The 25,685-nt window shown below is 43.9% G+C and overlaps 1 protein-coding gene across 7 annotated transcripts in view; it reads left to right on the top strand.

Annotated features, from left to right (window-relative positions):
- Window positions 1–25,685, top strand: part of cpeb3 (cytoplasmic polyadenylation element binding protein 3) — a 55,197-nt gene that overhangs the window by 7,906 nt on the left and 21,606 nt on the right. For 3 of the 7 annotated variants that reach the window (XM_083775231.1, XM_083775232.1, XM_083775233.1), the window contains exons 3-7: window positions 1,469–1,622; window positions 13,127–13,183; window positions 18,573–18,596; window positions 20,522–20,689; window positions 23,345–23,434. In XM_083775231.1, the coding sequence (XP_083631357.1) occupies window positions 1,469–1,622; window positions 13,127–13,183; window positions 18,573–18,596; window positions 20,522–20,689; window positions 23,345–23,434 (493 nt within the window). The remainder of the gene's footprint in view (window positions 1–1,468; window positions 1,623–13,126; window positions 13,184–18,572; window positions 18,597–20,521; window positions 20,690–23,344; window positions 23,435–25,685) is intronic. The other 4 variants (XM_083775235.1, XM_083775237.1, XM_083775236.1 and 1 more) reach the window with 3 other exon arrangements.

Raw genomic sequence — 25,685 nt, 5'->3', positions numbered from 1 at the left:
ACACGTTGACAATCTTGCACTTGTGCCCCCAACTGAACCCGATTGAGTCTGTAACCTACGTACAGTATATGACAGTAGTCACTCTGTTGTGTAATAACCCCTTGGTGCATGCCTGCTTACCACCTCACTGATATGGAAGATTGCTTTCTAGAGTAGACCATGCCTATCTTAACTAAATCTGTTTAGACCGTGGACTGTTCTGGATCCTAATTGTATTGGTTCAGCTACGTTCTGTATTTATTTTTTCGTTTCATTTTTCTCATTTCATTATTGTTTTGATCGAGGGCCAGTTCAGCAGCAGGGAGCGAAAATGGGACAGTTCCTCTGCACGCATTTATAATCCTCCCAGTGAAACCTGGATGAAAAGAAGCGGCTGGTGATGTCGCATCATGATCATGTATCGGAAGAGATACGTGGCTGTCTGCACTAGGGCTGCACGATATGGACAACATTTCACATCTCTGTATTTATGCCAAATATTGCAATATCGATACGATATACAATATTACCGTTAAAATGTCATATTCTGTATCTTAAGTGATGCAACATTGAAAACTCATTATGAAAAAAAAAGCATAACAACAAGACAATTTCACTCACGCGATATCGCGATACCGATGCCTTTTTGCGATACTGATATTGCGCATGTTCATACCTCGATAACGATATATTGTGCAGCCTTAAGGTCATTACACACTGGCGAATTAGCGACGCGATGCGAATAAGCGATTTGAAAATGCGAAATATTGCATGTTGCAGTTCGCCTGCGAATCTCTGCAAAATACGACACCAGAGCGAACAAATAAAAGCAAAAACGGTCGCATTTTCGCACATTCGCCACTAATGTGGAAGCTTGCATGGACTTCAATTGGTTTTTTTAAATGCGAATTATTCGCACGAATATATCGCATCGCTAATTCGCCAGTGTGTAATGACCTTGAGTCTACACCCTCCCCAAGTCCAACAAGTCAGGGTTTTCAATTGGCAATGACTTTAATGGGATTCATTAAAAAATCACATTCGTGTGAAGTGAGGGGCGACCACTGTGGTTGCCACATTATGTAACATGGGGTGCTATTTTTTTTTCCACGTCATTAAAAGTCTAGACTTGATTCTGGATGATTCTTGGGATAGTTTTGCCGTTTATTACAGAACATGTATTTGGTTATACTATAACTAAGGTGCCAAAGAATTGCCAGCTGCCAACAAGGGAGCTGGCACTCCTTTGGCATCTTTGAGGTATACTGTGGTTTGTGACCATTATATAAATGCCATAATACGTGAGATGGGTGTGCTGTGCTGTGATTATGGGTGTGACAGATATTTATCTAAGCCTGCACCCACTCACCAAAGAACCCATAATCACGGTTAAAGAACACCTTCTCAGGTATGTTTTGCGCCATCTTCACCATCACCAGAATGACTCTGAACCTCAATCCGCTTTCTGTTTCTTCTTGTTGTTTTGCAGGACCGGAATCGGCCCTTTGATGCATTTAGCTTGCACTCTTTGGAGAATTCCTTAATGGATATGATAAGGACTGACCACGACAAAGGTAAACTACACCCTGTCGGTGGCCCACCAATGACAATCGCTGATATTATATGGAGGAATCATTTTGCAGGTTAGGAATATTATTTATTATTATGTCCACACTTATTTGGGTTGTTATGGCTTCATGGGTGCATCGTCTCTCTATTTGCCCCCTCTAGCACCAATACAGTATGGATCACAATTTTATGCAACGTAAAATCAGTAATTAACCTTGGCCTTACCTGCAAAATCTTTTATAATGTTACCGTGCGTGCGTGCGTGCCTTAGAGTATATATGAATAGAGACGGCACCCAGAGGAAACCCTGAGGCGAAATGGACATAGTGGCCGAATGAAGGTATTGCAGCCTGGCCCCAAACACATAAACGCGCGCTGGTCCGTTGACTATCATTGTGCACGTTCACGACGGCAGCGCGCTCGTGCGCGTCCGTGCACGTTCAACGGCAGCGCGTTCATGTGTTTGGGGCAAATCCATCCCAGAATGCACTCTGATCCTACGCGGAAGGAGGAGTGAAATCGCCTCATGCGCTTTTGAGCAACTTAATGCAAGTGGATGGAAGGAGGACTCGGATGCCGTCTCTATTCATATATACTCTAAGGTGCGTGCGTGCACTAGTCTAGTGTGGTCTTAACCCATTCTGACCTGAGATCAGATTCATGCGAGGTTTCCGCCGGACACACACTGGTCTGATGAACCCATTCTGACCTGAGATCAGATTCTAAAAATGTCAGTCGTTCTTCGATTTTTCAAAAAATAGCAGACCTACAAGCTCGTATCGCGCCACTCGGTGGCGCGATATGAGCTTGTAGATCTGCTATTTTTCAATAGCTAAAGCATAACATGATGCTGACACCAAAATGGGTGCCCGTTCAGAATGGGTTAATTGCCAACTTGCATGTATTTACCTCTGTAATTTCTCTCTTGCCTTCTGCTAAATTGTGTGTGATAAGTGCTGTGATAATGACATGTCTGTTGTTTATATTAACTGGACCAGTATGATGTTGTGAACATGAATGCTGAGTGATTATTGTCTGCTGTATTGCATTTCAATATACTACCCATTTAGGACGGGAACCCCTTTGGGGGTTTTTACCTGTCAAGACGGGAACCCCTTTTGGGATTAGTTGTTGCTGTGTACAGTATATAGCAACAAAATAGAATTCAGAAATCTTTTTAGAAGGATTTCTTTTAGAATCAGCCTCAGTCCTAAATGGGTTAAAACGAATGCAATGACAACATACTGATGTAACCCTACCCTAGTAGTGGTACAATTTATCCCTAAACTAGTCCTGGTCCACTGTGTGTGTGTGTGTGTGTGTGTGTGTGTGTGTGTGTGTGTGTGTGTGTGTGTGTGTGTGTGTGTGTGTTGTGTTATAGCATGTTACGTAGACAGCACTAGAATAACATTGTATGTAGTCATAGCACTTTATAGTACATACTACATATGTATAGTATAGTATAGTATAGTATAGTATAGTATAGTTTATATATAGTTTCATTATACTATATATTAGATACTCCACTGGTACGTTCTTAGCTTACGCATGTTTCATGTATGTGATGTATGCCATGCTTTTTGTTATTGCTTAATGTAAATCGCTCTGGATTAAGAGCGTCTGCTAAATGCCTACATTGTAAATTGTGTGTGTGTGTGGGGGGGGGGGGGGACTGGCAAGCACAGATGTAGCACCTTTTGAATCCTTATTTGTAAGCTCTACTCGAGGACAATGGAGGGTTTCAGCAATGATGAGTAATGGAAATCTTTCTTCACACCACTTTTCGAGGCCATCCAGTGTATGTCGGACCTCTTAAGCTAATATTTTGCCCGTATAGGTCACGTGCCTGTTGTAAAAATGTTGGATCCAGTTGGCCAAAACGCACCCCTGTCAGGTCGGCTGTTGTTTTTACAGTCACTCAACAATGGAAAGGCTGGGTTTAGGGAGAAGCAGCCAAGGGGGGTATAGAATGAACAGAGCCCTGTTGCTTTCTCATGCGTAGGGTCTGTTTTTCCAGTCGTGTGTACAGAGGGCATTGTTTTAAACAGAAAAGAAAGGTCATTCTAGTCAGGCCCAAAGAGGGGCCTGACCAGACCAGTGAAACCTTTGCCATTGGGTTGTAGAGTGGCGGATAGAGGAAGGAAAAGGTATAGATAACAAAAGAGGGATGGTGAAAAGGTGGGAAAAGGGGCTGGCTTGGGTCTACATTCCTACCTAGCCCCTCCTCAGTGGGGCGGCAGTGGCACAGGGGTAGGTAGAGTGGCCGGTAGATCGGCTGGATGGCAACAGTCCGATCCCGGGCTCCCCCACAGTTAGTGTCAAAGTGTCCTTGAGCAAGACACTGACTGAACCCCTAATTACTCCTGATGTGCAGGTTGGTGCCTTGCATGGTTTCCTTCTACTGAAATTCCTTTAGTATCAGTAAAGTATTTTCTTTTTCACTTATTTTTTATTGATAAAAAAAAGACAAAGACAACAAATAAACCAGTCAATACAAAAAACAAAAAAAAACAAAGCAAGGGACAAAAAAAGGAAACAAAACAAAAACAAGGCTGTATTTTTCATATTACAGGATACATTAATTGAAATCCTCATACATTATCGATAGGCTGAAAGAAGAGATTCCACTTTTCCCACTTTTTATAGAACTTATCCTCTTGTAGTCTAAGTATGAATGTTAGTTTTTCCATGACATACAGTTCCTCAGTAATATCCATCCAATGTTCTTTCGTTGGTGGGTCCTGTTGGTACCAGCGTCGTGTGATCAGTAAAGTATTTATCGATTGAGCATGCCACAGCCCAGGTTCCACTCTGCTCTCCAGTCAGTCCTAGAAGTCAATAAGCTTACCTTGGGCCTGGCCTTCATTCCAGTCCTTGGTTTTTCCTATGCCAAGCTTTTGTCTGTGTGTACCACGGAAATGATTTGATTGGCTGAGCACAGAATGTGATGTATGATGATAAGAGCACCCCTCTCTTAACTTCATGTGTGATCTTTGCCAATGACGTTTTGCCATAAGAAAATGACCTGTCATTTCCAGGTGGCCTCCCATAGTAACCAACTGGACTAGCAGGCAAAGCAATGCATGTTCCCCAAACAAATGAGCCCTGCCCACCAATGTTCCATCACAGACATTTCTTGCATACTTCTCATTGTGACCAGAATAGTTGTTCTTCCTCGAGTGTTTTACGAGTTCTTCCTTGTTTGTGCTTTTTTCTCTCTCTCTTACTTGTTTGTATTGTTGTGTGCAGACTTGCGAATGGCTGGGGTCCCTCAGTCTTGGCTCAGACAGGGAGATGGGCAGGGATCTTCTTTAGATTAAATGTGTTTTCCTCGGTTTGTTTAGGCTTTAAGGAGGAGTTGGTTGAAAGTGTGTTGAGGGTGTGGGTATGCGTTGTGTGACCAGACTTGAGAATTTCCGGGGTCCCTCAAGCTTTGTTCAGACAAGACAGATGGGCAGGGATCTTTAAGATTCAACTTGTTTTCCTCGGTTTATTTAGGGAGTAGTTGGTTGAAACTTGAAAGTGTGGGTATGTGGTGGTGTGGGGTGGTGGCGGGGGGTGTGACACTTAATTTTCGCAATCCTCTCCTAAATACTCATTAATCCAGTCGGAATGGTATGCCCAGGGAACCGCTGCGTTGTTTTGCAGGGGGGCAGGGGGGGGTGGAGGGGGGCTCAGTATCCTAAACAAACAGGCTCTTTCTGCTGTGCCAAACACTGGGAGTGCACGGAGTCTCTGAACTGGGTCAGCTGAGCTCACGTGTGTAGACTGACTGTTAGCACCCACCCATTCCCACCTCGTGCGCACACATACACACACACACACACACACACACACGCACGCACGCACACACGCACGCACGCGCGCACACACACACACACACACACACAGACGGTACATATACAAATAGTTTCTGACATGCAAATCAACTGTGACATGTCGTACAAAGAGCTTTCATCTAACGCTCTTGTCAGGCTGTCACAGGTTCCTTTGCCAAGTGTTTTCTCAGCTTTTATAGCAGCCAAACAGTCACTGCTCTGTTTCATCACCGCACAACCACTTCCTTACATGCGGCAGTCTCTTGACGGTGACATTAAATCACCAGGACCCTCACAGGGTCCCCGCGTTAAGGACTCGATGGTTGAACTCGCCCCAACCTTTCGTCCGTATATAGTCTTTATTTTCACAGTTCCACATGCTGTGCACCGTCCGTCCGTCATCTGGTCTGTCACACGTGATCTCCCCCAAGCGTCCATTACACATTCCATTGCATTGTCTCTTTATCTGTAAGACGGGTATTTATCACGGTTGAAATTGATTAACTTCCAGCCCAAAGATTTTTGGGCTTTTTTTGCCTCTATTGATATACAGTAGCTTGACAGGAAACGGGGAGAGAGATGGGGGGGGGGGGGGGGGGGGGAGACACACAGAAAAGGTCATCGGGATCGGGACTCGAACCTGCAACACACTGTCATGCTGGGTTATACCAGCCAAGGTGCCTGGACCCAGGCCAATTAACTTGATTTTTAATCACCTGAAATTGAGCAGCACAGTTTCCTGTAAGCTGCAACAACTGTTCTAAGAAAGCTTAATGTCTCCTCAATTCTCATGGCAGGTTTAAGCCGTGAAGTCGGTGGTCGAGGGACAGCAAGTGGTGACGGTGTTTGCCTTTGTGCTTGTTGACAGGAACATCGGTCAGTGGATTAAAGTTGACGAGCACGCTTTTTTTTTTATCAGGTGGAAAACTTGAAATGCCAGCACTGCACATGTCAGAGGCAGATTAGACAAGGGTGGTTAAACCTTAGAAGTCTAGGTTGTGATCATTTCTCTAGAATCTCTCAAAAACCAAACCATTGGGGAAGCGGTGCTAGTGTGTGGTTTCACAAATCGCACATTAGGACTTGGTCATACAAACATTTTCAGTCATGAGGTTTGATTTTGCTTTCATCCATGTGAGAGTCATGTGAAACCTTTGTCTGACAAAGTTGAGTCTGGCCAGACAGGAACAACCCTGCATGTTTGGAGGAGGAGGAGAAGAGACAAAGGTCAGCGTAGACCGTAGACTCTTTGCTTGTGCCCAGGGTCAGAAAGCGGCCAAGGTGGCTTGACTTGGAGGTGAAAGGTCAATCCCCCCAAAAACACAGCCGGTTGTGCTTGAGGGTGACCGACTCTGAATCTCTGACCCACTGGACTTGACCTCTGTGACCTGTAGACACGTGCTTGTTGTTAACGATTCCTGAGGTGATCATCATCGACAACAGCCCAAAGATGCCCGGTCTGTACTTTAAACAGTTACTAATGACTTGGAAAAGATAAGGCTGTGTGTTTGTTGGCAGTGTGAAAGGTTAAATCCCACCCTGCTAAGGTGAAGAGACTGTTGGTAAAACTATGCTCCTGCCAGCATGACTTGGCTGATCCATGTCCAGCTCAAAAGAACAAGTCGGGACTTGTTTCGTCACTGAAAAAAAAAGAAAAACACAGTTTGTCAGCATCTCCTAAGCCAAGATATGTTATGCATAACATAACAGCCCTGTTGGGGTTCAGGCTATATTGAAATTTGAAAATAAAAGCCTTTAAAATGTATGACGATAGCAGATTCTTTTAGCTATATTTATTATTACCAGCCCACAGTGCGTGGTCAATCCACTTTGGCCTCATTTCTCTTACAGTATAAAAATGTGTCAACCTACTAATATTTGAGTGTGTTCTGGCTCTGCACAACCATTCAATTCTATTGAGTTTGCGTTCGTTTTTAATATAATTTTTACATGTCTGCCAGATATGAACTTTGGCTCATACTGTCATAAATAATGTCATCCTGGGCTGGGCTCTTAGGCAGAGCTTGTGACGAATACTAGAAGTAGGCCACACAGAAAGATAGGAACACAACAAGGCTATTCCCCTGACCAGGTTCTGTAATAAACTGCTCTGCCCTGCCTGTCTCACTCAGTATTAATGCACTGGGCTTGTGAAAACACACTGCTCCTCTTGTGGGTGTACGGTATCTTATTGCTACAGCAGTGTTGATAATTGAAGTTTTTTGATCGGTGCACACTGCTCCAATGACTCGCTTCGTGTGTCCCTATGTCCGTATGGAGTAGGAACAACTCAACGGGCCGTTCTCCTCGACGAACGGCTGCAATGCCGTGACGAAAACCGTCAACGAATTCGGCCAAACGCCATGGCGAGCCGCCAAGTGCCAAGGCCATTCGTCGCGGTCGACCATGGATTTCGCTGGGTCTCGAACAACTGCAGTACCGCTGGGTGACCTGCTGTGGCACTGTTTTTAGTATTGAAATTTCTTTTTTAAATGTATAATTATATATACCGGTATATATATTTCCCCCCGTTACACCCAGAGGTCGACAATTCTAGTAAGCCAATGTTAACTGTGCCTGACTCCAAAGTCACCACTCACTTCATATTATGGTGTGATTTTTACAGTAGCAGCCAGCTAGAGTGTGACATTCTGGAGTTGGAAGGGGCTTTGTCTGCAGGGATAACATTTCCAAACCTCTCCGCTGGCACGCCTTCCCTCCTCTCATAATCAAGGCTGCTTTTTTCTTCTTCCACCACAGTACAGTTTTGGGGCAGCTTTAATACTGTATACATGTGCTGTAATGTGGAACATAGGGAGAGAAACGTGGCCTGGGCAGAGTCATGGAGAGCTCCCTCCAAAGCCTTCCTTCATCCGTGATCGGGAGATCTAGTAGAAGTTGAACTACTTTATGCTTAATTCTGATGAAATGTGCAATCCTCTTTCCCATCATCATGTATCTTATAATTGCATTATGTGGTGTATTTAAGCACTAATGCTTTATACCCACAGTATAAGTAAGGGTGATGATTACCGTATAAGTAAGGGTGAAGGTGAATTATCTCCCAACAATGACCACCTATAGCCAGACATTATCCCACTCATTACACGGCTAGTCCACAAATTAATAAACTGACACAAAAGTGACAACAAAACTAAAGTATTTCCTTGATTACAGTAATGAAAGTATTCCAAGTTGGCCCCGCAGAGGCTTAACGAGTCGCCTCGGAAACAAGGAAGTGAGAGTTCAAATGGAATCACATTTCGGGTAGAGCATCGTCCATTTCTCGCTTCAAATGTTTTCAAAAACATTCTTGAAAGCATGTCGTTTAGTTAAATGACATTGTGTGTTAGTTCACATGGCTGTCATGTCGGGTACAGCATAAAGTCCAAGCAACGCAGCAGCTGCAGCCAGGTGCTCCGAGCCTTTGATTACACAGTGGTTTGTTATAGAGCGGAGCGGTCATTATCCAGAAATAACACACCACTGAATTTGGCGATTGACCAATCAGAATGAAGCATTCAACCAAGCTGTGTACTAATATAATATAATATATATTATATATTATAATATATAGTCATTAGCAACGACATTCATTTTTAACCAAAATGTAATGTTCATAATCAAAAAGTGGGTTGTAACTTGTTGGTATGATGACGGAGGGGAACTTAAGTGCATTCCAGTGGGTAGTCCAGTTCGACCATGCTTTAGTATTCTCTTAAACATACATTATTGCACAATGTTGGTCATCTTTTAAACTAGCCATTTGAAAAAGAAAATAATTTTGAATTATTTGAAGTGAAAACATTTGCTGGAGTAGAGCTACTCAAGTGTGGCAAGAATTTCAAGACAACATTCAGTATCATTTTGTTAAGTTATTTCCCACCCAATAAAAAAACATATAATTCTATATAATTTAACCCCTCGCCTAGACCTTTTGCAGCCTCCTAAAAAGGCACATTGGCTCTCCAGTTTAAGCGAGCATGGCTTCAGTTTACAGTATATATTGAGAAAAGGCAGGCCTCTCCATCCACCAGTCTCCACCACCATACACAACAAAACCAGATTTTATTGTGCAGTGGTCACATTGAGACCATTTGCCAGTCTGCAAACGATCAGACGCGCCGTGAACAGGCACTGAGGGAAAGTGAATGGCATGTCTTCTCTGGAGGCCAAGCCTCAGTCAGTGATCACAGGGAAGGTTGAGAATAGCCTCCTCGGCAGCCTCCAGTTGAGGAAATGTCACTATAGAGCAAAGTGGCAGGAGCAAGCACGCCACCCTGCCTGGCCCCTCAGGCCAGGCCACACTGCTGAACCCTGGAGGGAAGCAGATGGCACAAGCCCCACAGCTATATCTGAAGAGCTATTTTAAGGCTGCTGCTTTCGGGATGGCAACTGTCTCCCTCCGTCACTAAGGGCTGATTTAGATGCAAAGACAATCGCAGGACCACAGCTATTTACATGATAGTGGCGTGTTGCTTCCGTTAATTCCCCCCAGCCTTAGATCTTGAACCCTATTCATTGTATGGGGTAGCTTGTTTAGCCCTGCTCTTAGGGATAAGTATGTCTGTATGTCCATCCAACACCCCCCCCCATCTCTCTACCCCCCCCCCCCCCACACACACACACACACACACACACACCTTGTACTGTCAGCTTACTCACCTTACTGTAACTATCAAATATAAAGGCAGAAAAAGCCCCAAAAATATCAAAACAAGATAACTGTCTGGATTACCATGATATGTTCTCTTTACATTCATGACCCCTTACTGAATTTGGTGAGTCCATGGCATTTCCTATAGCACCATGCTAAGGCCAAAATGTCCATACAAGCTTCAAAATATAATGGCTGCATTGCCTTAAAATCAGCTGAGAGTATTCATGCCGCCGGGAAAAATAACTGTATGTTACTCCTTAAGTGAATATGCGATAAACCAGTTTGGTGCAGTTGGGAGTAAGAATTAGCATGGCCTTTATGGGTTGTTAGTGGGCTTAGCCCCTAGACTCTCTTAGTCTTGTTTCTTATAAGATTATTCTAGAACACAAATCTTGTGAATATAGGGTATAAGGTTTGAGCCCTGGCCTGTACCCTATGCTCATAGTTATCTGTAATGTGAGAAACAAAGCTCACATTAATATGGTTGCATTAGTTATATGGCCATCTGGGATCAAGAATTCACTAAATGCATACAAGACTGTACAATAGTAGTAGTTGAGTGAGTCATTCTGTTGGATAAAAGCTGGCTTGGATGAGGATGAAAATTGGGAGGTGGGTGAGAAACAAGAACAAATGATTGGATCCAGCAATTTCCACCGCGTCGATAAATCCTCAGTTAGCACTAATACAGGACACAGGGGAACTGGTGCTTTCTACCGAGTCAAGCTATTCTGGCCTGGCCTGGCCTGACCCAATAAAGGACTCGGTCAACTCATAACGGCCATCTGGGAACAGCAGAGAGAGATACTAGGCTACAGGGTGACACTGAAACATTGTCACGTGTGTGTGTGTACTGTGTGTGTGTGTGTGTGTGTGTGTGTGTGTGTGTGTGTGTGTGTGTGTGTGTGTGTGTGTGTGTGTGTGTGTGTGTGTGTGTGTGTGCGTGCGCGCGCGCACCTCTGTTGGCTCTGTATATTTGTGTACAGCCCTTGCTTGCGTTGCGTCTATCTATCTACCCCTAAGCCCCACTGTTCCCTGGATTATTGCTGGCTGAGAGGAATGAGGAAATCAACATCTGTTGAGCTGTAGAGCCCCAGCCGCTCCCCCCCCCCCTCTTCCCCCCCCCCTCTTCTAACCGCTAGTTCCACTGTTGTTTGTATGAGAGCAGGATCGAGGCCCCCTCCCGCGTCAGCAATCTGTCTACTGTAGCCCGGGTTTTGAAGCTTTTGTCATGTCATGTTCTTAGTTTGCACCATGGCAGCTTGCCACACACACACACACACACACACACACGCACGCACGCACAGCAGCAGCCACGCACGCACGCACGAGCACATGCACGTGCACGTGCACACACACACGCACACACACACACGCACACACACACACACACACACACACACGTACGCACGCGCACACACACACACACACACCAAAAAAACAGCCGCCCTGTCTCTCACAGTTATAGTTGATGCTATATATAGGCATACAACACAGCAGTGTGGTAACTAAGACATGGTGTCTATCCCAGACACCTGCCCCTGACTGTGACTGTTGAGTCATTGGCACTGGAGGATGAGCTAGCTGACCAAAGCTGTGTCTGGGTGAACCCAACTTTTGTTAAGGACTGTTGGGTAATGAATGTGAAATGTATTCCACTGATGTGTGTTAGTGGTTGGTTGCTCAAAATAATATACAGCAGTGGTTTTCAACCAGTGGTGCGGGGACCACCAGTGGTCCTTGAGGCAGTTCCAGGTGGCCAGTATACCTGACGAAGGCCACAGAGGCCCAAACGTTGTGTGGTTTTCTTCCGCTCTGGTAAATAAAGTTTTTGGGGAGCTTTTAAAGCGGTGTGCAGTCTTCTTCCTTCTGTTGCAGTGTGATATTTAACTCTCAAGAGTTAATATAGTGTTAAACATCTTTATTACTTAGTTTAGAAGCTACACAATTAGATCATGTAGAATAATTGTTAATTTGATCAACGGTTCCATGTTATCTCTCCTAATGGTACCAACATCAATACAGCGTGGAATTGTGGACAGAATCGGCTAAAGGTTTAGGTCTGAGAGGCTACATGTCATCAAATGGTGGTCTGTGGCTCAAATGCAGAATAAATAATGGGCCTTGATCTAAAAAGGGTTGAAAACCACTGATATTCATGACTGACTCAGGCAGAGCTGCTTATAGTTGCCCTGTGTTTGTTTAAAAGCCACGTCAGACATATTTCTCAAAGCAGGGCCCCGTAGAATGTTTAGTTGTCAAGATCGGCAGGTGGCAATAGTTTGTCCTCCAACTATAGGTAGGATTTTTGCATCCTGGATTCCTGGCACAAGTTAGTTCTCTGCTTATTTATTTGTATGGGTAGGATCTAGCCCATTCTGACCGGGCACCCATTTTGGTGTTGGCATCATGTCATGCTTTAGCTATTTAAAAATAGCAGATCTACAAGCTCATATCGCGCCACCGAGTGGCGCGATACGAGCTTGTAGGTCTGCTATTTTTGAAAAATCGAAGAGCGACTGACATTTTTAGAATCTGATCTCAGGACAGAATGGGTTCATCAGACCAGTGTGTGTCCGGCGGAAACCTCGTATGAATCTGATCTCAGGTCAGAATGGGTTAAGAGCATATAGGCCAGCGGGCGACAGTGACTCAGAGGTAGAGTGGCCAGTAGAGAGTGGCCGGATGGGGAAACCGTGACGTTCCCAGTTCGATCCAAGGCTCCTCCAGTGTCGAAGTGACCTTGAGCAAGAACATCTAATTGCTACCGATGTGCAGGCTGGTGCCTTACATGGTTTCACAATCTATGTAAAGCACTTTGGATAAAAGTGCTATATAAATGCACCATTTACCATTTGCCAACACCTCTAGGATGTAAAACAACAGACATGGCTTTGTGATGTGCACACAAAATCCTCACTCTCTCACCCGTTATGTATGTATGTATGTGTTGAGACTGAATTAACGAATGGACAGATTACGAAAATTCATTCATCTTAAACATTTCCTGTTAGCTCTCATTTGTCTGCAATGCTTCAAACGAGTTCTCTGTTCTGTGTCTTCCACCCTTTGCGAATCAACGTCATGTTCTCTGTTACAGGACGCATGGGCCTGAACTTTCACCACCCTGGAGCAGATCACATCATGCCACTGAATAGTAAGTTCAGTTTCATTGTAATCGCACGATCCTTGAGCATGTATGTTTTTGATTGCTTCAGCTTTACAGGTCAAGCCAGGTTTATAGTCTTCCTAACTTCAAAATAAAATATTCCGTGCCATGCATCCGGCTGGCAAGGAAGCGACGGCGCCGGAGTTCAATGGTGTCAGAAAATGTGTTAAAAGGCTTCCCATGCTAACGCATAGTGGGCACCGATGCCCACCCTTTGCAAAGCTTTAGATTCCCTGCCAAGTTTGGCCCCCACTGACCACTGACACCATAAATAACCCCCCGATGCAGACCTTAAGCAAAGGGAGAACACAGCTGACCCTTGAATGGCACTTCTAAAAATACACCCCGACCTGTAAGACAAGATTTCTCTCCGCTGTTCGTCAGGCCAGCAGATGGACAAACAGCCACAGAGAGAGAGAGAGAGAGAGAGAGAGAGAGAGAGGGAGAGGGAGGGAGGCTGTGCTCACAGGGTTGAGCTTGGTAAACTTACTGACTTCTCACTTCTGTCTGGTGAGGCTAATTAACCACAAAGATGTGTAGACTAGAGAGCGCCGCCAATGAGGGGGCAGAAAACAGCACGGCCACGTGACCCATGCAGGGGAGTTTTAAATACATTGTTTTCAATGAGGGCGGCGCAAATATCAGCAATGTTATGTATGTGTGCAACATGACAACTGTTTTAAAATATTGTGCGGTGACAACTAAAGTCTCTGTAATGTAGACCATGAGTCATTAGTCCGACATCGACAAGACGACAATCTATCTCTAACCCTAACCTAAACATAACTGCAACAAGCATGGGAGCAGCGCAGTTCTAGCGGTAGTCCGACCATTGTTTCCGCATGTCGGTCTGTTGGCGGGTCTAATCTTAATACGCATCCGACAAAAAAGAACTATCTAAAATAAAGTGATTTAAGATCATTAAAGCTGGGCTGTTGCCTTTCATTCACTGAAGTAACTGAAAGGCAGTATTCTCGCGGGCAGTATTCTTATGATACTGCCCAACTCAAAGACGGAGAGGCACCCAGCTGCAGCATTGCAGAAACTCTTAATGTGTGCTTTCGAGACGTCAATATAATTATATTGTTTGCAAATCAGAACACAAGGTATCCGAAAATAACGTCTGATTTGTCTTCTTTCTCTTGTCTAAATCGATTATTTTAATTTTTTACAAAGGTCACAGTCAAAACATTAAGTTGGTTCATGCCTTGTCTACTCGACTCCCATAGAGTCCAGTGCATTCCGTGAACTTCCGGTGCAGAGCTTTGTCACTATTAAGCTCCCCCTAGCCGCCCGGAGCCTCCGTTGGACTGGCCCCATGAAGTGAATGGGGTTGTCGCAACTCTCTCATCTAAATAGCTCTGGTTAACCATAATGTAGGTCTGGGAGACATTGTGTATCCACCAAGTCCACCAATGAAGTAGTATCATAAAGTACCATAAATGCATATTATTTCATGCTTTGGCAACAAAAAACCAATTTGTGCATTTTCAACTGAAAACAAGTGTTGACTTGAGTTGCAATAATTAGGTTTAACTGTCACAGAAGCAGTGACGAAAATTGGCAACTGGCACTCGAGGCTGTATCTATTTATCAGTACTAAATCTCAATGGAGGATTGCGGCTATCAGGAACAGATGCTTGATAATCATCATCACACATCTGCTATGCAGTATGCGTTCCACTTTCAGTTATCTGAACTCGCCATGTTTGATCTTCTCCAATGACGAGGAAGAGAAGGGGAAATGCGGGAGAGTAGTGTGGAGGATCCCGACCCTTCCTCGTTTGTCGGTTGGCTGCTGTCACATTTTATCTCAGTTTAGTCTTTTCACCGTTTAAACCCCCTGCCCCCCGAGAGTGTTCTCAGATTGACGCTAAACTATCTCGTCGTGGGATTTACGTTCAAGCAGGCACAGGTCTTAGTTCTTCCCACATCTCTGAAGTCTGTCACAGTTGGCTCTCTCAGCCGTAGCTCACGGTGTGTTTGCACATGCGGCAGAAGCTTTGATTTCATCTTTAAGGGCTTTCCTTAACATTTCACTTTCATCTCGCCCCGTTGACTTCGAAGCTCTCAAACTCTGTAGTCAGCGAGAGGTCCATCCATGTTGAGAGGTCTGTGTTCTCTGAGAGAGATGAGGGTGTAGCAGTAGCCATGTGTTTATGTGGGTGAAGGTGTCCTCTATAGGCCAGTGGTTCCCAAACTGTTTAGCCTGTTACCCATTAGAGAAATTAGACATTTGTGAAAATAGCAGATCTGCTAGCTCACCACGCAGCGCTTTGCGTCACGTTGGAAACAAAAAAAAACACATCCGTGTGAAGTGAGGGGCGCTCTTATCATCGTACATCATCATGACGTAAAATAGACACTATGTCTATTTGCTCAGACACTATGATGTAAAATTATCCATTCATTGTCAATGGGAATTCAAGACGAAAATCTACACTAATAGCTGAATATAGGAGGGGCTAGCACCCCTCAAAAAAGGGACCCATAAAAATGTGTCCGCGAGCCACAAATGGGTCCCGAAATTTGGGAAATAGTGCTCTAGTCAAAGTTTGGATTTCTAGGGCAGTATAGTGGCCTCCTCTCCTCCTCGTGGTGGTGTGACAGAGCTTTGAAACTGTGCAGAGCAATTACACAAAATGTATAATTATCACTCTGCTTCTTTCAAAGTGTCTGTCTGGCTGTCTGTGTGTCGCTCGGTCACCCTGACACAGTAAAGTTCAAAGCCTCCCCTCCCTCCGCAGCTCTCATTCTGCAACCCCCCCCCCCCCCCTTGGCTATGTTCTCTTTTCACCAGGGTATCTTGACACTTTCCCAACACACTTTGCTTCTCTGCCGTGCCCCGGTTGCTATAGGCACCTTTGTCTCAGCCGGTGCACGAGACAGACGGTAAAGCTGCAAAGCATCAGACTGTCCTGGTTTGTACTGGGTTTGCCATATCGTCTTAATGAAAACCTAGTGAGAGAGAGAAAGAGACGAGAGGCTCACAGACAATGTCTCCTTCCAGAGACAGCCAGGGGGCGAGACAGCACAATGGTGCTGTCACAATGGAGGGCCCATATTGGTTTTGGGAGCAGACAGTCTGTTCTGTGACTCATTACTGCGAGGAGCGAGTGGGTCCTCTTTTTGCTCTGTAACGGCATAAAGAACCCCCGCGGTTTGTTGGGATTGTGGCCTGTTATGGAACACTCTGCCCCCTCTTTGGTTTGTGTTTGAGGCACAGCAAGACTCCAATTTATCCTTTTAATTTATTTGTAAGCCGAGACATTAGGCAAATGCTCAGTTCCTTCACAATAGGCTATACCATCTTTCATGCAAAGTGTAAAGGAGTACTTCAACCATTTGAGAGAATTCCACTACGTGAGTATGTTCACAGCCCACCTCGGAGACACAGAGTGAGTAGACATGTTTCTGAACTGTCCACAGCCCTCCTCTGAGACACAGAGTGAGTAGACATGTTTCTGAACTGTCCACAGCCCACCTCGGAGACACAGAGTGAGTAGACATGTTTCTGAACTGTCCACAGCCCTCCTCTGAGACACAGAGTGAGTAGACATGTTTCTGAACTGTCCACAGCCCTCCTCTGAGACACCGAGTGAGTAGACATGTTTCTGAACTGTCCACAGCCCTCCTCTGAGACACAGAGTGAGTAGACATGTTTCTGAACTGTCCACAGCCCTCCTCTGAGACACAGAGTGAGTAGACATGTTTCTGAACTGTCCACAGCCCTCCTCTGAGACACAGAGTGAGTAGACATGTTTCTGAACTGTCCACAGCCCTCCTCTGAGACACAGAGTGAGTAGACATGTTTCTGAACTGTCCACAGCCCTCCTCTGAGACACAGAGTGAGTAGACATGTTTCTGAACTGTCCACAGCCCTCCTCTGAGACACAGAGTGAGTAGACAGAAATGGTGTCATCTTATAATACGTAGTATTGTGTGAGGACAAATGAACATACAATTGAAGGTTATTTTGTCGAACAAACCACAATAAAATTACATTTTTTTATTTTACAATATCTCTACAAACATGTTATCTTATCTGTATGATGTAATCCTATGTGTATGATGCCATAGTGTACCTTTGCCCCAGATTATGTAAATTGGTATCCACAAATCTACGATAACATGGACCCTCTATGCGGCTTTCTTCTCCATGCTAGGCAGCCATTGCAAATAAGAATAAATAAAGGTAAAAAGAAAAGGAAAATCACTCCCGTGTGAAGTGAGTGGTGCCCGGGGGGGGGGGGGGGGGGAGTTCCAGACCAACAGGAACGCACCCAGGGTGCTGGCCCGTTTCCGGCAAGCCACCCCGCGTCCGAAATGGTTGAGAAATGACAGAGTTACCGTGTGCCGGTCCCTCTACTGTACCCTGTACTGTACTGTACTGTACTGTACTGTACTGTCACTGTACTGTACTGGCACACCCAAAATCATATATATATATATATATAGTTAATATGTGCATGTGTGTTTGTGCGTGTGTGTTAGGTTGAGCACAGGTGGTGAAAAACAGCCATGCTGTTTTCGTGTTCATAAACAGCCAGGCACCCACCCAGCCAGCCAGCCACCCACACACATAGCTCCGTAAGGGAGTGGTTGCACCACTCAAAAATAATCTAGTTGTAGCCTATATGCATTATCCCCTCCACTTCCAGTTCCATCCCAGGGGCTGGAAAGGGGAAGGGGCTAATTTTAATACAGTACTGTGCCTGACTTGACTCTCATCATGTGGGAAGTTTCCACTTGCTCTTGGCCTGGTATGGCCTCCCTGCCGTGAGACTGGCCCTAATGTTTTACCATGTCCATGCTAATGACTAACCAGCTCTCGCTTAGTCCCCCAACTCCCAGGTCGGTGTATCTTTATCGTGCCATTCATGAATATTCACAATGAGATTAGCATGAACACGACTCAAACGAGCCATTCTGGGTTCATTAGCTGAACATTATGACCTCTGTTACGGGCGCAGAATCATGCTGATGAATATCTCAAGTTTGGGCCAGTCGTAAAGCTCATCTCGGCCTCTTTTCCCTAACGCAGCGTTGTCTGGGAGTCTGGGACAGGTGCAGCAGGTTTAGCATGGGCCGATGCCAGGCTGTAATAATCGTTCTTCTCCCCTTGCCGACGCTTAGGCGTGGCCCATCTGTGGTTTTGCTGTTGGCCTGGAGATGTTTCTGTTTTAATTTCCACACCAAAAAAAACATGTCTCTGTATCTCTCTCTCTCTCCCTCTTGTGCCTTATTCCCCTACCTCTCTCTTTCTCTCTCTTCCCCTTCTATCTCTCTCTCTCTCTCTCTTTCTCTCTCTGTCTCCTTGTCTGTCTCTGTCTCTGCCCCCCTCTGCTCATCTGTCCCCCACTGTACTGACAAGCAGCCAGGAGCTATGGGCGCAGAAGAGGTAACGTGTGGCGTTTTGTCTGTGGGTTATGCTTGCCATATAAATCATGGTTGGGGCATGAGCACAATTAGCCACAGTACTAGCTCTCTCTCTCTGCATCTCCTCAGTGCCGAGAGGAGAGGCTCTAGTTTGATGTCACTATTTGCTTTCTCATCTGTGCTGTGATCGAGTGAAAATCATATTAATTTCCGTTCGCTTATTTTCACCCCCACAAACTGCACCGAATCAACAACAAAAAAGGGAGAGGGACAATATAATAATCTGCATAATCTGACCTTTCTTTTGCTTGATGGTGGTGAGAGAAATCTATTGTGAGGCATTCTGCTTCCTGCATTGTTTTTTGTACTCTCCATCGACATTTCTGTGCTTGTTGAATCATTTGAATGGATTGGCGAGTACATTTCATGCTCACTGGCCTCTGCTTGTCTTCTAAATCCTATTGAAAAGGACCGGATTAGAACATAAAAACACACAACAGTGCAACAATGCGCTGGCGTTGTATTTATGTGCTTTTTGACCATCATTACCTCCTCGATGCTGCCAAACACTAATTCCAAACCTTTAATAAAAAGCTGTGTTGCCAAATAGAGCACATGGGCTTGTAGCTGCTTTCCCAAACAATAATTTGAACATTCCATTGAGGAAGTATGGTGATTCAGAAGTGATTCATGTCCTGAATGGCAAATATTGGAGCTGCACACATCTGATTTTAACTAAGTGTTTTAACTAATTCTGTCTTTCTTCAAGCAAGGAGGAAAGGTGTTGTGTGATTTTTTTTTTTTAATGATGCATTGTCGGTCTTGGGTTAATATGCGTAGTTTTAATGTGCTGTGGATTTTAACAACTAGTGGGGCTATCACTGATTGAAATAAACTCTTAAATGTAGACCTTTTCTATTAACCCACAATATACTGTATATCAAATTTGATTCTATTTACTTTAACACAATTATGCATTTACCTTGCAAACGTCACCTCTGTAATTTAGTTCAGGAATCCATCAGCCACTGTTATCCAACTCTTTAGAGTCTAAATCGTTGTCTAAAGTTTAGACTACTTCAGACAGAACATCAGATACCTACATGCTACTTAGCAGGTCGACACACAATGAACTGTGTGTGTAAAAGAGTGACTTTGAGAGCTGTTTCAGCGTACAGTGCAAGTCAATGGGGAGCATATTTTTAATTATCAATTTCTAATCACTGGAACAATTATTTATTTTTGGAGTTACGTCATGGCAAGGTAACTAGTACACAACCCAAACCCCTACCAAAGTGGCCATGCACTTTAACATATAGGCGTGCTGTTTCACTCTACAGTAGGTTGAGAACACTGTGCTGTGAACTACTGCTATTAGGTGGTCATTCTTCCTACAGGTCAGGAGGTCATCGTCATAGAGTTTAGCAGTATCTGCAATACTGCATTATCATGATGATATAAGCACTGTATGCTTGGTGCACTTCTTTCTTTTTTTCGTTTGCAATTAGATATTGTGGTACTGTACGTTACTCTTGCATATAGTTTACTTACTTGATATCCCTTTTCCAAGATAAAAAACATTTTGTTCTATATAGTATGAGAGCAAAATGAGCAAAGAGCAAAATGTCCGCCGTGTGAATTATGCTCAATCCCTGACGGAGGCTTTAACACCGTTGAAGGACATGCTAAAACTCTGAGGCGGCACATTAGGGCCAACATTTAAGTTGATTACTTACAACACAGATATGCAGATATGACAAATAACTTAAATATACACAGAAATATAAATTTTACTCGACTAAATCAACTGTAGATTTTAGTCGACTTAATCTTATGATATTTAGCGGACTAAAACTAGACTAACACTAAGACATTCCAGGTGATTAAAATGTGACTAAAACTAAAAGAAAGGTGTTTTCTCTCCTCCTCCTCCTCCTCCTCCCGCAGGCCGCTCTTCTCTGTTCCCCTTCGAGGATGCCTTCCTGGACGACGGGCACGGTGACCCTTCCCTGACCCCGGGCCTGAACTCGCCGACCCGCTGTCAGAACGGGGAGAGGATGGAGCGCTACTCCAGGAAGGTGTTCGTGGGAGGCCTGCCCCCCGACATAGACGAAGGTACCGCTGTTGTTTTTGGTTTTAGTTTTAGTCATAGTCTCTTGAATAGTTTTAATTTAGTTTTAGTCACATTTTAGTCACCCGGAATGTTTTAGTGTGAGTCTAGTTTTAGTCGACTAAATATCATATGATTTTAGACTACTAACTCTACAGTTGATTTAGTTGAACAGAATGTACTTTAGGGCCCCTTGATGCCATCGTAATTTCACTTGCTGAAAATAGCCGATCTACAAGCTCACAGCGCGCTGCAGCACGACACGTGCGCGACACGTTGTGCGCTTGTAGATCTTTTATTTCCAGCCTGCAACGAAGTGTAAAATGACTTATACTGGATCACTTGTCCACTAGTCCCTTCCTAACATTTTAGTTTCGTTTTTATTTGTTGACAAAATCGACGGTATGTAGTCATAGTTTTAGTCACCATAGCTTAGTTTTCATTTAGTTTTCGTCAGTGAAAAAAGGTAGTCGACAAACATTTTTCGTTATAGTTTCGTTAGAGATGCTCAGATCAATCGCCCCAATATTTGCTCCAAATGACTCGATCGGTGATCGTCAATTTACCCTATCTGGAGGAAGTATAATATCATTTTGCATCTTTGGGACAGGCCTAAACATTCTCCCCTTCCTCCCCACACACACACACACACACACACACACACACACACAGGAACAGTTTTGACGTGAGTTTTGACATAATATTCAAGTTTTCCCCTCACGCACAAGATCGGTGATCGGGATCTAAATATAAACTAAATTACCACTAAGCTATGATCTGATGACTAAAGCTAAGACTAAATATACTGACAATTTCGTCAACAAATTAAAACTAGACTATGTTATGGAGAGACTAGTGGAAAAGAGATCCACTAGAACTAAAAGACAAGTAATTTTACACTTGGTTGCATGCGGAGAAACGCGTCGCGCTGCGTCACAATCCACACTGACACCAGCCTGCTTCACATTCACACATGTAGACATATACAGCACATGCCGTGTACAGCTTCAGTCTTTTACTCAGCAGTTGCAATAACTTGCTGTTGGCTTGACAATCTGTTGTTGTTTGGCAAGCGACACATCATGTTACTGTATACATTGAAGGAACAGTTCATCCCCCAGTGTATAATAGCTGAATGTTGCTTTTAATAGACATTAGACAGCACAGTTACTGAAAAATTTAGCAAAGCTAAATGGAAGCAAACAGTCACTTTCTAGGAGTGTGTTCTCATTACATTCTTTATGTACAGTATATTATGTGTCCATATCACTCATCAGTGCTAAGGTTATTACATCCCAAATTCCCAATTAGATGCACAGATAATCATGAATTATCCATTCTAATTGAGTCTATCTAGTCCATTTCTGCCCATGTATACAGTATATAGTCCCTGTCACTGCCTACCCATGCCGTTAATCCTGGGGAGAGTGTGTAGGCAACCACCAAGAAGATGACATCAATATGGAAGCCCTAGGGCCTATTCCATCAGAACCAATGCACACACCTCACATGGTGTACACACTCACACACACTCACACACACACACACACACGCGCGCACACACACACACGCACTCGCGCGCGCACACACACACGCACACGCACACACACGCACACACAGAATGAAACATACCCGTTGCCAACTGAAATATTCATGCGTTTCCACGGCGCACTGTGTGACCCTAGTTGAATATCAGATACATCTGGCCGCGCGCCAGCAGCTACGCGGACTGCTCCCTGTCTGTCCGTCCTGGTTCTGATAGCATGCAGTCCTTTGGCTCGGACCGACTGACGGCTGTTATTACTAGATCACTTTCCTTCACACCGTGCATCTCTCAGTGCAGTTGAATCACTGCCACGATCACCTTCTGGTGAAACTCCTCACTAGTGGCAGGTGAAAACCAAGCGCTCAATGAACCCCTTTTGGTGTTTCAAGCATTATGTTATGCTTTAGCTATTGGAAAATATCAGATCTACAAGCTCAAAGCTCAAGCGCTACGAGCTTGTAGGTCTGCAATTTCTTTTATTGTGAAAATGTAGCGCACATTTGGAATGTATATTCTTTCAGAGCGAACGTCAAATATTTGCTTACCCTGGAACAACATATTTTGAGATGGGTTAGGGGAGACTATGTCCCCGATCACGATGTTTTGCTTCCGATCTCATTCCAATCATTTGATTTTGAGTATCTGCCGATTTGATATTTATATTTTTATAGAACACTTGTGACATGCCATGTCACAATAGTACAAAATCCAAAATCACAGACAATATGCAGTCTAATATCATGATGTGGATATAATATTGTTACTAGGGGGTATGTCCCGATCACGTTTTCTTTGCTCCCGATCCCATTCCGATCATTTGACAATGTCGTGATCGGCCCCAACAACCCTATCTTTAACCACGTTTTCACGTCGTTCTTTTCTAGATGAAATCACTAACAGTTTCCATGTTTTCATTCTGTTCTTTTCTAGATGAAATCACTAACAGTTTCCATGTTTTCATTCTGTTCTTTTCTAGATGAAATCACTAACAGTTTCCATGTTTTCATTCTGTTCTTTTCTAGATGAAATCACTAACAGTTTCCATGTTTTCATTCTGTTCTTTTCTAGATGAAATCACTAACAGTTTCCATGTTTTCATTCTGTTCTTTTCTAGATGAAATCACTAACAGTTTCCGCCGCTACGGCCACCTGGTGGTGGACTGGCCACACAAGGCAGAGAGCAAGTCCTACTTCCCTCCCAAAGGTAACGGAAGTAGAATCTATATACAATCTGTAAACTATAATCAAGTCCTACTTCCCTCCCAAAGGTTACGAAAGTAGAATCTATAGCAGTGGTTTTCAACCGTTTTCATATCAAGGGCCATTATTTATTCAGCTGTTGAGCCACGGACCACCATTTGATGAGATTTAGCCTCTCAGACCCAAAACGTAGAATATTGTGTTGTCTTTGAATAAGATGTTGTCCACAATTCCACGTTGTATTATTGATGTGGTAGGCTACCATAACAGGCAAATGTTCAAAATGATCAAAATAACAATTCTTCTACATTCTGTAATTGTGTAGACTTTGTAAATGAATTAACTGATGCAGATTTTATCAATACTTGTGGCCAAATTTGACTGAGGGACAGCCATTGGATTTCTTTGAATTTTAGTTTTTTTCATGTCATATGAAAGCAGGGAATCTTAGCTTCAAATTGTCATATTGGTTGTTCAGTTTGATAGTTTTGGAGATATAGAATAATGTCTTGCAGTAAACATTGAGTTGAGAAAACAGGCTTGAAAGGTTCACTTCTGTGGTCTCTAACATTACACCTAGCTACATGTAAGCATTTATTTCATATTTACATCTCGATTTCAGCTCTGACACTTATTTCAGACATGCTCTAGTTATGTGAAGCGTCTGCCTGTGCTATTAACTCATTGTGGATAAAATATAAATACATTTAGTTTTTCTCCTCTGGTGAAAAGCTGGAGGTTGAATTATGGCAAATCTGGTCACATAACATTTGAGCTCAAGAGTTAACGATCTATAGGGGTCAATTTGGTTGCTAGCTCCCCGTCATTTAGCTGGGGACCACTTGGAACCCCTTCAAGGACCACTGGTGGTCCCCGGACTACTGGTTGAAAACCACTGTTCTATATACAATCTATAATCAAGTCCTCCCAAAGGCAATGAAAAGCTTGCGTGAACTATATCTTTGGAGCACATGGTATAATCTGTATCTGTACCTTGTATTAAAATGATCCAGCAGTAAAAAAAAATCAGACCAGTCTGAAGTGAGTGGTGCAACAGTGCCCCCTGTTGGTACTCTAAACATAGGGACACAGGGACGGACATAGGGACATAGGTTCCTTGGAGTGGTTGCACCACTCAAAAAACTAACAAAGCCTATAGCAATAGCATCCCTTCTGGTGTTTTTTCTTTTCCTTTTTTTTGTTGTTTAATGGGTTTTGCAAAAGGTCATATTACCCTGAATCCGTGACTCATGCCGAGACAGCAGCGGAAAGGTGTGCTCATTTGAGCAATCCCTTGCAGGTTGGATTGACTTGCACACATACGCGCACGCACGCACATAATATATATATACTCTTCCATAGCCCACCAAAACCTTTTGAACTTTGAGTGTTTGTTTGAAAAGCACGTTTTCCAGACCTGACTCTGTCCTACTGGCCCGTGGAGCTGCAATGTGTCATATTAGGGAAGCTATTAAAGACAACGCCTGGAAATAACTGACATTCCATAAGCAGATGGTAATACACACGGACAAAAGAACTATGCCAGTTTCTCCTACTCTCATTTTTCTATACCCCTGTTATTTTTTTTTCTTCTTTTCTTTTTGCCCAGGAGGATTATTTTGAATAGGCCTGGCTCGCTCCACTAATATCCAAAGCTGGGAGAGGAAAAAATGCAGCATCCTTTTAGGGAAATGAATGAACATGAGGAAACCAGAGGATGGATGCCATGTAGGAAGCGACTATTAGCCAGGCTAGGAAGCGACTGTTAGCCAGGCTAGGAAGCGACTATTAGCCAGGCTAGGAAGCGACTATTAGCCAGGCTAGGAAGCGACTATTAGCCAGGCTAGGAAGCGATTGTTAGCCAGGCTAGGAAGCGACTATTAGCCAGGCTAGGAAGCGACTATTAGCCAGGCTAGGAAGCGACTATTAGCCAGGCTAGGAAGCGACTATTAGCCAGGCTAGGAAGCGATTGTTAGCCAGGCTAGGAAGCGACTATTAGCCAGGCTAGGAAGCGACTATTAGCCAGGCTAGGAAGCGACTATTAGCCAGGCTAGGAAGCGACTCGTGTGGAGATCGCCTAGAAAACATTTCTAGCACTTAATATCTCACACATGTCATGTGATTGTATTTTAAGACCATATGCTGTATGTAGGTCTTCTAAAAAATAAAAATAAACTACCTCATTTCTGTTGGAAAAAAAGGGATAGTACAGTGAGAAAACTCACATTAGCTATAGAGCAGTGTTTTCCAAACAT

Source organism: Protomyctophum parallelum (assembly GCF_964188405.1).
Source record: "Protomyctophum parallelum genome assembly, chromosome: 10".
In the NCBI taxonomy this organism is placed as follows: domain Eukaryota; kingdom Metazoa; phylum Chordata; class Actinopteri; order Myctophiformes; family Myctophidae; genus Protomyctophum; species Protomyctophum parallelum.
Note: the sequence above shows the minus strand (reverse complement) of the source record. Positions and strands in the feature narration are given on the sequence as shown.